The sequence below is a fragment of the Myodes glareolus genome, chromosome 14 (genome assembly GCF_982192425.1).
Source record: "Myodes glareolus chromosome 14, mMyoGla1.1, whole genome shotgun sequence".
NCBI classification, from domain to species: domain Eukaryota; kingdom Metazoa; phylum Chordata; class Mammalia; order Rodentia; family Cricetidae; genus Myodes; species Myodes glareolus.
The window spans coordinates 39,650,008-39,659,288 of NC_142039.1; the positions used below are offsets into that span (position 1 = coordinate 39,650,008).

General features: G+C 39.0%; 1 protein-coding gene across 1 annotated transcript; it reads right to left on the reverse strand.

The window, feature by feature from the left end:
* Window positions 1-7,221: 7,221 nt before the first annotated feature.
* On the reverse strand, window positions 7,222-8,166 carry LOC125417427 (olfactory receptor 2B8-like). The gene has a single exon (XM_048460985.3). The coding sequence runs from the start codon at window positions 8,164-8,166 to the stop codon at window positions 7,222-7,224; it is 945 nt and encodes a 314-aa protein (XP_048316942.2).
* Between the last annotated feature and the right edge of the window lie 1,115 nt (window positions 8,167-9,281).

The following is a 9,281-nucleotide window of genomic DNA, read 5'->3' on the forward strand; positions in this document are numbered from 1 at the left end:
TGTGAATTGCTTTGTGGGTGCTGGGAATAGAACTCAGGTTCTCTGGAAGAGCAGCCCATGATTTTAGTAATTGAGCCATCTCTGCAGCCCTCCTCCATAGTTTCTTATTCTTTGCACGTTGACAGTTGAGAATCTCTGTGTTGATTGCTGTCTATTGCAAGAATAAGCTTTTCTGATGAGGGTTGAGAGATGCTTTGATCTATTAGTATATCAACAAATTAATAGAGTTGTTTTAATACTAAGACCTTTTAGCAAGTGACAGTATTTCATTCTCTCCTAGGATCCACGACCAATACTTAGTCACACATTCATGGTCTTTTTAACAATGCTAGGTATGGCTTCCACTTTGTGGAGCAGTTCTTAGATCCAAGGAGAAAGTGATTGGTTACTCCCATAACCATTGTGCTCCTATTACACAAGTGAGCCTATCTTCTCAGGTCAGCCATTGTAATTTTCTTGGTTCACAGCTGGGTGAGATTGATGATTTATTTTCTGCTTTTTTTTTAGTGTTCATAGCATCTTCCAGCACTGTGGAAGCTAGGCAGTAGGGAGGAAGCTTCCAGTGAGTACCAGCTTGATTTCTCCATATTCTGCGATTCAACTACATGATGTCTTCACCAAATAGGGTTTTACTATCAAGTTCTAAAGGGCAGCCAAGAATAGTGTTAATAGACTGGAATACAGAGGTATTAGAAGTAAAACTCCAACCCCAGGAAGTTAACTATACTTACAAAACCAGACAGTAGATAATCTCACATCAGCAAAACCCAAAGCAGGGAAACACACACACACACACACACACACCAAAATATCAGGGATTAACAATCATTGCAGACTCTAAGAGACCACAGATATCAACTCAGACTACTATACCCAGCAAAACTGTGAAGCGCCAATAGAAGAAGAAAACAAAGTCAAATTAAGAAGAAGGTTGAGTGTTTTGATTATTATGTGGCAAGGAGATTTTTTTTCTCGTCTAATCTATTTGATGCCCTGTAAACTTTTACCTTTACAGGTATTTCCTTCCTTAGGTCGGAAAAATTTTCTTCTATGATTTCGTTAAGTATATTCTCTCAGCTTTTGAGCTGAATTTTTTCTCCTTATTCTATTCCTATTGTTCTTATGTTTGATCTTTACCCAGATTTCCTGGATGTTTTGTGTTGGGAATTTTTAGATTTAGCAGTTTTTTGATGAATCGTTTTCCTCTACCATGTCTTCAACTCCTGAGATACTCTCCTCCATCTTTTATATTCTGTTGGTGATGCTTGCATCTGTAGTTTCTGTTCACTCACCCAGATTTTTCATTTCCAGGATTCCCTTCGTTTGTGTTTTCTTTATTGTTTCTATTTCTATTTTCAGACCTTGAACAGTTTTCTTCAACTATTTTTTCTTGCTTTCTTTTAGGAATTTATTGATTTCTTCAAATTTTTTGTTTGTCTTTTTCCTCAATTTCTTTAAGGAATTTTTCATATCCTCTTTAAGGAACTCTATCATCTTCATAAAGTCATTTTTAAGGTCTTTTTTTCTGCTTCAGCTGTGTTTGTTTAGGTCTTGCTGTTGTAGGATAGCTGAACTCTGGTGGTGCTACACTGCCCTTTCTGTTACTGATTGTGTTTTTACACTGGCATTTGGGCATCTGGATTTGGGATGATTATAGGTCTAGGCATTGATTTTTTTCTTTTGTTTTTGTTGGATGGGTGTTTGGCTCTTTTGCTTCTCTTTCTTCTCTGGTCTTCTGGCCTAAATATTCAAGGGTTCTTAGGACAAATGAATCTTCAGGTCCAGTAATGTGTCCCCTCTGGAATTTAGATCCAGGCTGGTCTCTGATAAAGTCTTCTTCTGAAGTTGTAGACCGGGATATGGATCACAGGAGAGAGGATGTAGTCTGGGGGTCTCTAGATCAGGCCTGGCCTCTGGTGAAACAGAAGTCTGAAGTTCCTAAATCTGACCTGACCTCTGCTAGAGTGGAAGTCTCCTGAAGTTGTAGGCCAGGGTATGGAGTGGGGTGTGTGCATATATGTGTGTATGTGTGTGTGTACGTGTGTGTGTGTGTGTGTGTGTGTGTGTGTGTGTGTGTGTGTGTGTGTGCAGACTGGGGTTGTTGGTCATGCTTAAAGGGGTTTAGTGGGCAGTGAGTAGTGTCTTGCCTAGAGTCCCTTGTTTCACCATGGCCTCCTATAAGACTCCCAGATCTGTGGACTATAGTGTGAGTCCACGGTAGGGGGTACAGTCTAGGGTTTTGGGCAGGTTTTAAGAAGTTTTAGCGGGTGGTGGGTGGTGTCTTACCTGGGGTCTTTAGGACCACTCTGACTTCTGGTATGGCTGCCAGGGCTGTGGACCTTAATGTAGAGCCTAGGAGAGGGTATCCACATCTCTTTTCAAAAACTTTTTTTTTGTAGTGATACACAAGAAAATCATCCCAGACCTCTTCTTTAATCATGGTGTTGTGAAAGCAGGTGCTAGCCTGATTAATGAAGATGAATCTAGATCTTCAATTCTCTTTGTCTCTAAAATCTCACACAGTCAAATTCAGCTTACATTAAAAAGCCTAGAACTTGCTTTTGGATTCTAAGAGGACATTTTTACATTCATTCATTCATTCATTCTCTTTCTCTCTCTCTCTCTCACACACACACACACACACATACACACACACACACACACAGAGAGAGAGAGAGAGAGAGAGAGAGAGAGAGAGAGAGAGAGAGAATGCACCCATGTGCAGTGGCACACATATGAAATCAGAAAACAACTTGTAGAATTTTTTTCAACCATGTGTATTCTAGGACTCAAACTCAGGTCCTAAATCTTGGCCACAGGCACGTTTACCTGCTGAGCCATCTTGTCGACCTCTTCAAGAGACCTTTTCATTATACCTTGAGTTCTAAATTGTTCGTGCTGCAGTTCCCATGCATGTAATTTTTGTATCGTTCCCTTTCCGTTATAAATTTCTTTACCCCCAACGTTGGAGAAAGAATTTAAGTCCTGCTCATTGTTAACTGTAAAAGAAAAGCATGGATCCACATGTAGTCTTTTGAGAATGCTTTTAATGTGTGTGTATTTTCTCAGGAGGACAATATTCTCAAAGCACAGTTGGAATTTTCATGTCCATTATGTGGTCATCATGGAGAGTTCCTGCAGATAGAAATGTATTTACATCCTATAGTGTCCATTTCTCCTATGTAAATTATAATTCCACTTTAAACTTCTTTAACATTTCATTTTTCCTTTCTTTCTCCTCCTCTCTTTCTCCTCTTCTTTTTTCTCCTCCTCTTGTTTTCCAGCAGGGTTTCATGTAGTTGAGGCTGTTCTTTCATGATGAGTCTGCAAGTGTGCCCACCAAGTCTTTTTTGTTGTTGTTTGTTTGTTTAAAACAACATCTCACTGTGTTGCCCAGCCTGTCCTTGAACTCACTATTTAGTACTGGCCAGTCTTGAAATCACTGTGTGGTATAGGCTGGTCTCAATCTTGAGCTGTTCCTGCCTTGTCTGCTGAGTGCTGCCATTCCTAGCTTGTGCTGGCATTTCTGAATCTACTGCATTTTCTCAATGTCTTCTTACTTCTCTAGTCTTCTGTTTCATATTGCTTCAAATTTTGTTTAGTGTCTTTTTGGGTATGTTTGTGAGTAAGTGTGTGCTCACTTGTGAGGAGGTCAGAGAGTAAAGCTGAGTGTCTTGTTTAGTTGTTTCATCTATCTATCTATCTATCTATCTATCTATCTATCTATCTATCTAACTATCTATCTATCTATCTATCATCTATCTATCTAACTATCTATCTATCTATCATCTATCTATCTATCTATCTATCTATCTATCTATCTATCTATCTATCTATCTATCATCTGTCTGTCTGCATGTCTGTCTACCCATCTATCTAGAGACAAGGTTTCTCTCTAAACCTGGACTTCATCATTTTGGCTAGCCTGGCTGGTCAGTAAGACCCTGAGATTTTCCATCTCCATCCTTAGAGATGGAATTATAGAGTTGTCCACCATACTAATATCAAACTTTTACACGGTGCCAAGAAAACCAACTTAGTTCTCCATGCTTTTACAGCAAGCACTTTACCCACTGAGCCATCTCCCAAATCCAAATGTCCTAATAGGAGAAACTGTCTTAAAGAGACAAGACCCCTTTTCCTGCAAGACTCTGTCCTGTGGACACAATAAAACTGCAGTTTTCATTCTATCTTCGCAAAGTTTTTACTCTAGACCTGAGCTTTTCATGTCCTTGAACTCAGCAAATGTTCGTATACATTGGCCATGTGTTTAAGGACTCTTTAATTTCAATTTGTCAATCTAAACTTATGTAATACTGTGCTTACTTCCACTCTCATGCAAGGATAATCTGTCTGAGTGGATTATCCATATTCAACTAAAGTTCAGGTTATTTTCTGTCATTTAAGTTTTTATAGTGTGAAGGCATTAATGGGAAACAAGCAGCAGCAAACAACCAATAGGCTTTCAGTTTAATGCAATTATGAGTAGTAATGACACTCTCTGTGTCTTATGCTGCCCTAATTGGCACAAGAATCAACTTTTGTTTGACAGATACACACTGTATGTTACCAACCCTTTGATCACTTAGTAGTTACACTGGTAAAGGGATGGACTGCTATAATATTGCAGCACTTGCCTTCAAACTGTCCATATTTTATTTAATAATTGTCTCAAAGTTCAAGAGTATTCAAACTGACAATGTGAAAAAGAGACTGCTAAAGACAAGTTACAAAGTACAGTCCTTAAGTGATAAGGTGATAGCTATAGCTTTACAAAAAAAAGGAAAGAATTATGCTAAGGTTCTATAATAAAAATCAATCTTTGGGGCCAGAGAGATGGCTCAGTGGTTACGAGCATTGATTGCTCTCCTAGAGGACCCAGGCTCAAGTCTCAGCACCCACATGGTATCTCACAACTGTCTGTAATTCCAGTTCTGAAGGATCTGGCATCTTCATACAGACATACATGCAGAAAAACACCAATGCACATAAAAATAAGTAAATCTTAAAAAAATATTCTGCAGGAGAAACTGTGAAGAAGGAAGCAGATTTGTTCTGGTTTTATGGTTATTCCTTAGACTGCAAAATACAGCTAGAGTCTGTGATAAATACTGAGTTGAGATAGAAGAAACAGATTTGTGGGTAGAAGGCACGTTGGAGGAAGTGTCCAGCATATGGCCATGCAACGCTCCAATGCAGCAATGCAAAGATGCAGCAAAGGATCCTCAAACTAAGTGGCTCTTAGTTACTCACTGCAAGTAAGGGATGACAACACAGAGTCAAGAATACGTTTGAACTGAAAAATACAGAGGTTACCAGAGAGACCATTTCAGAGGATGAAGACATCGATTGAAAATGGGCACCACCCACAACCAGTCTTCAGCCATCATACAGCTGGGCAGTTTTGAGAAAGATTAATATACTTCATAAGTGTAAAGAAGGCAAGCACAAGGATAGGGAGGGACAGGTTTCTCTGGTATTGTGTACCTATGCTGCATGTAGGATGATGTCATTTTTGTCAGGCCACATATGTAGAGCATAGACTCTCAGAAGTAAAATCTCTGGCCAGGTTGTGGTAGTAACCTTTAAGCCTAGCACTGAGGGGTCAGAGCAGGTTCAATCTCTGTGGGTTTGAAGGCATCCTAGAGAGCATAGACTCTCAGAAATATAATCTCTGGCCAGGTTGTGGTGGCTACTTTCAATTCTATCCATCAGGGGTCAGAGCAAGTGGAATCTCTGGGTTTGAAACTGTCCTGGTCTATATATCAAGTTCCAGGCCAGTCAGAGCTACATAGGGAGACCCTGTCTCAAAAACAAAGAAAGAAACAAACAAATAATGCCCCCTACAACAACAACAAAAACAAAGAAGAAAATAAAAACTCTATGTTGTGCTGACGTAATCAGACAATGTAGTTGAGAGTAGTCTTGTTATGGAAAAGCTTCATCCCAGAGGTGAAAAAAAAATCAGTGGAGGTGAGAGGCTTGGAATTTAAAGTCCTATAAAATATCAGATGACTCATTGAAAGTATCAGTGTTACACTTTTTAGACAAAACACAGTGCCATTGCTTCAGACTAGGTAATATCTATGATTTGCATTCACCAAGGGTCTTACAATATACCTCCATAAATAAAAAGAAACTGTTGTATGAAATTTATGTATCATAAAACCAATATATTTTCAATGAGACTAGTTGTTATGGATGTAAAGAAAAGTCAAATAAATTGTCTTTAAAATAAATCAGTCTTTTGTACTGTACACTAAAAACAATCAGAAGTCATTAGAAGTTATCAGTATAGAGACAAAATTACTACAGAACTCAACACCTCACTAATTGATTTTAGTTGATACAAAGAAATCTTTGTTCCATTATTTCATTAACATAATAACAAACATTCAAACTCGCTGTTGTCAAAGTAAGAAACATTCAAGAAAATGTTTATGAGCATACTGAGTTTTCCAGATAATTCAATTGTGGTTTTTTTGCTTTATTTTTATAAATCTGTTTCAGTATATACTACTATATTTATATACATAAAATGTTTAAATACCTTAAAATCATTGGTTAAATAAAATGTTTTGGGTTTGTATTGAATTTTGTGAAAACATTCATTCATACACTGACACACAAACACATACATTACATATTGTTTTAAGACATTACACAGTTAATTGATGGCGATTAAAATAGCAAAAAATTTAATTTAGAAATATATCATTTCACTCTAAATTTTGCTTCAAGATTTGAAGATTGTATGTTTTTAAAGATAGGGTCTAACTCTTACTATGTATCCCTGATGGGCTCAAAAGGCAACACCTCGCTTTGAACTTAAGATTCTCCCAACTCAGACTCTCTAGTTCTGGGGTGACAAACATATGCCATCACACACAGTAGATGGCACTTGTGAAAAAAAAGTACTTGATTATACAGAAATTATATGTACTTATAATTTATTCCACATGGCAGTCCAATAAGATATAACCAATTTATGTTATCTTATCCAACTTATATTTACTCTATAAGGTCTAACTCCATGGTAACAAGACTTCTCTTTGATCTGATCTCTGATTATCTACCTATCATCTATCTCTAATCATTTATTCATCTATCAACCCAGTTAAGTTCCCCATACAGTGCTTGGTACACAGATGATTTATGGGTTTAGGTGAAAACTAGGCTTTAGATTTACAAAGCTTATGTGTTTAGGACTGCAAGCCTGCATTAACTCTTTCTTGAATCTGTGCTTCTCCCGATTATTCTCCTTAGCGCACTTTTGACTTCCTTGTTCCTCAGAGTGTAAATCAGGGGGTTCAACAAAGGAGTTACCAGAGTATAGAAAAGTGCAATGCTTTTATTCACATCCTGTGAGTAACTGGAGGGAGGCTGGAGGTACATGGAGATGAGGGTCCCGAAGAAGATAATCACTACCAGAAGGTGAGAGCCACAGGTTCCAAAGGCCTTCCGCCTCCCCTGGGCTGACTTTATCTTTAGAACTGCATGAGTAATGTGGCCATAGGACACTAATATAAGTGAGAGGGGTACCACCAAGAAGAAGACACTGACAGCAAAGAGTTCCGCCTCGTTTATGAAGGTGTTCGCGCAGGCCAGTTTCAGCATCACCGGAACTTCACAGAAGAAATGGTCCAGTCGGTTTCTGCCGCAGAGAGGCAGAGTCATGGTCAATGCTGTCTGTACCATAGAATTGCCAAACCCTGTGAGCCAGGCCGTTATAACTAGCTGTAAGCAAAGCTGTGGGTGCATGATCACCATGTAGTGGAGTGGGCGGCAGATGGCGGCATAGCGATCGTAAGCCATCACCGATAAGAGTACACACTCCACTCCGCCAAGTCCCAGGGCAATAAAGAGTTGGGTCACGCAGCCCCCGTAAGTGATGGTCTTGTCCTTCCCCTTGAAGTTGAAGAGTGTCTGAGGGACCGTGCAAGTAGTCAAGCAAAGGTCCATGAAGGAGAGATTAGAAAGGAAGAAATACATGGGGGTGTGGAGGTGAGGATCCACCACGGACAGCAGAATGATGGTGCTGTTGCCTAGGAAGCTCAAGAAATAGATGACCAGGATGACCGCGAAGAGAGCTGTTTCGAGCTGAGGCCTGTTAGAGAAGCCCAGGAGAATGAACCCAGAAAAGAGGCTGCCATTAGCTCTGTCCATTGCAGTCCACCTGTGGGAAACAAGAGAGCAACTCTTAGCTGGAGGCTTATTTCAGTTCTTCTCCTAAGTAAACGTAACTGAACTGGGAAACTGGTCCGAGTTTTGCTGGAAAGCAGCCACTGTGTTGCAGTTTTCCACGGCGTCAGCATTTCCCATGTGTTTTCTTGCAAGAGCCCTGTCACTGTTACCTTCCTTGAAGACATGAGTGTGTTAAGTTTTAAACAGGCTTTAAGAGAAAAGACTCAACTCTTTCTTTGGGTGGAATCACCTAATAAATGGCAGAAGGTTGAATTAAAATCTGCAATATGGTCTCATAACTGCCAAGGACCCTGTGTTTTTGTTATTGGATAAACTTTAAAGCGATTTGAGTGTCTCGAAATTAAATGAAATTTTCCTCAGAAAGACACAAATTTGCTCTTGTTTTGATCCTTCTCTCTTGGGTATCATAAAATAATTAAAGCATTTTGGAATGGTTTTCCTAGTTCTTTTCTGCTCAGAGAAAGCATATACATTTTCTGAAAATGCATAGAAATGGAAATGCATTGACAACCAGTAGTGGAACACTGCATTTTAATATATATGCAACCAGACTGTGGATAGGTCCAGAATCTAGAAGCATTCTAACGATTGGAAGGCCATTACTGTAAATGTTTTTCAATTTCAGGGTACCAGCCTTGATTCCTTATCATCAGTGACACCCAGCCAAGTGCTGGGGTCTGTTTGCCCAATGTTTGCTCTTTTCTTTTCTCTACTTTATAATTAAAAAAAACTCTCAGTGTAACAGAGAAAAAATTTCCAACTTTTTATTCTGAACTTTCAAAAATATCAGCTTCATAAAAGAATTCACTTTCCTATTTAAATAACTGGTCCTGAAGTCTCTAATGCATTTCTTTTTCTCACGACTTCCCATCATTCAAATTTAGTACTGCTTATTACAAGAACCCCCAGTATGCTGAACACACATTCTACAACTGAGCTACATTTCCAGCCCCCAAAGCAGCAAAACTATAACCTACAAAATGTCTGGGCAACAGACAGAGGAGGGGGATGAATTAGAACAAAATATAATGGCAGATATGTTTGAAAGTGCCACAAAGAAATCAATTACTTTGTGT

Coding starts and splice junctions, on each gene's coding strand:
- LOC125417427 (XM_048460985.3), bottom strand. CDS start 8,166: ATGGACAGAGCTAATGGCAGCCTCTTTTCTGGGTTCATTCTCCTGGGC.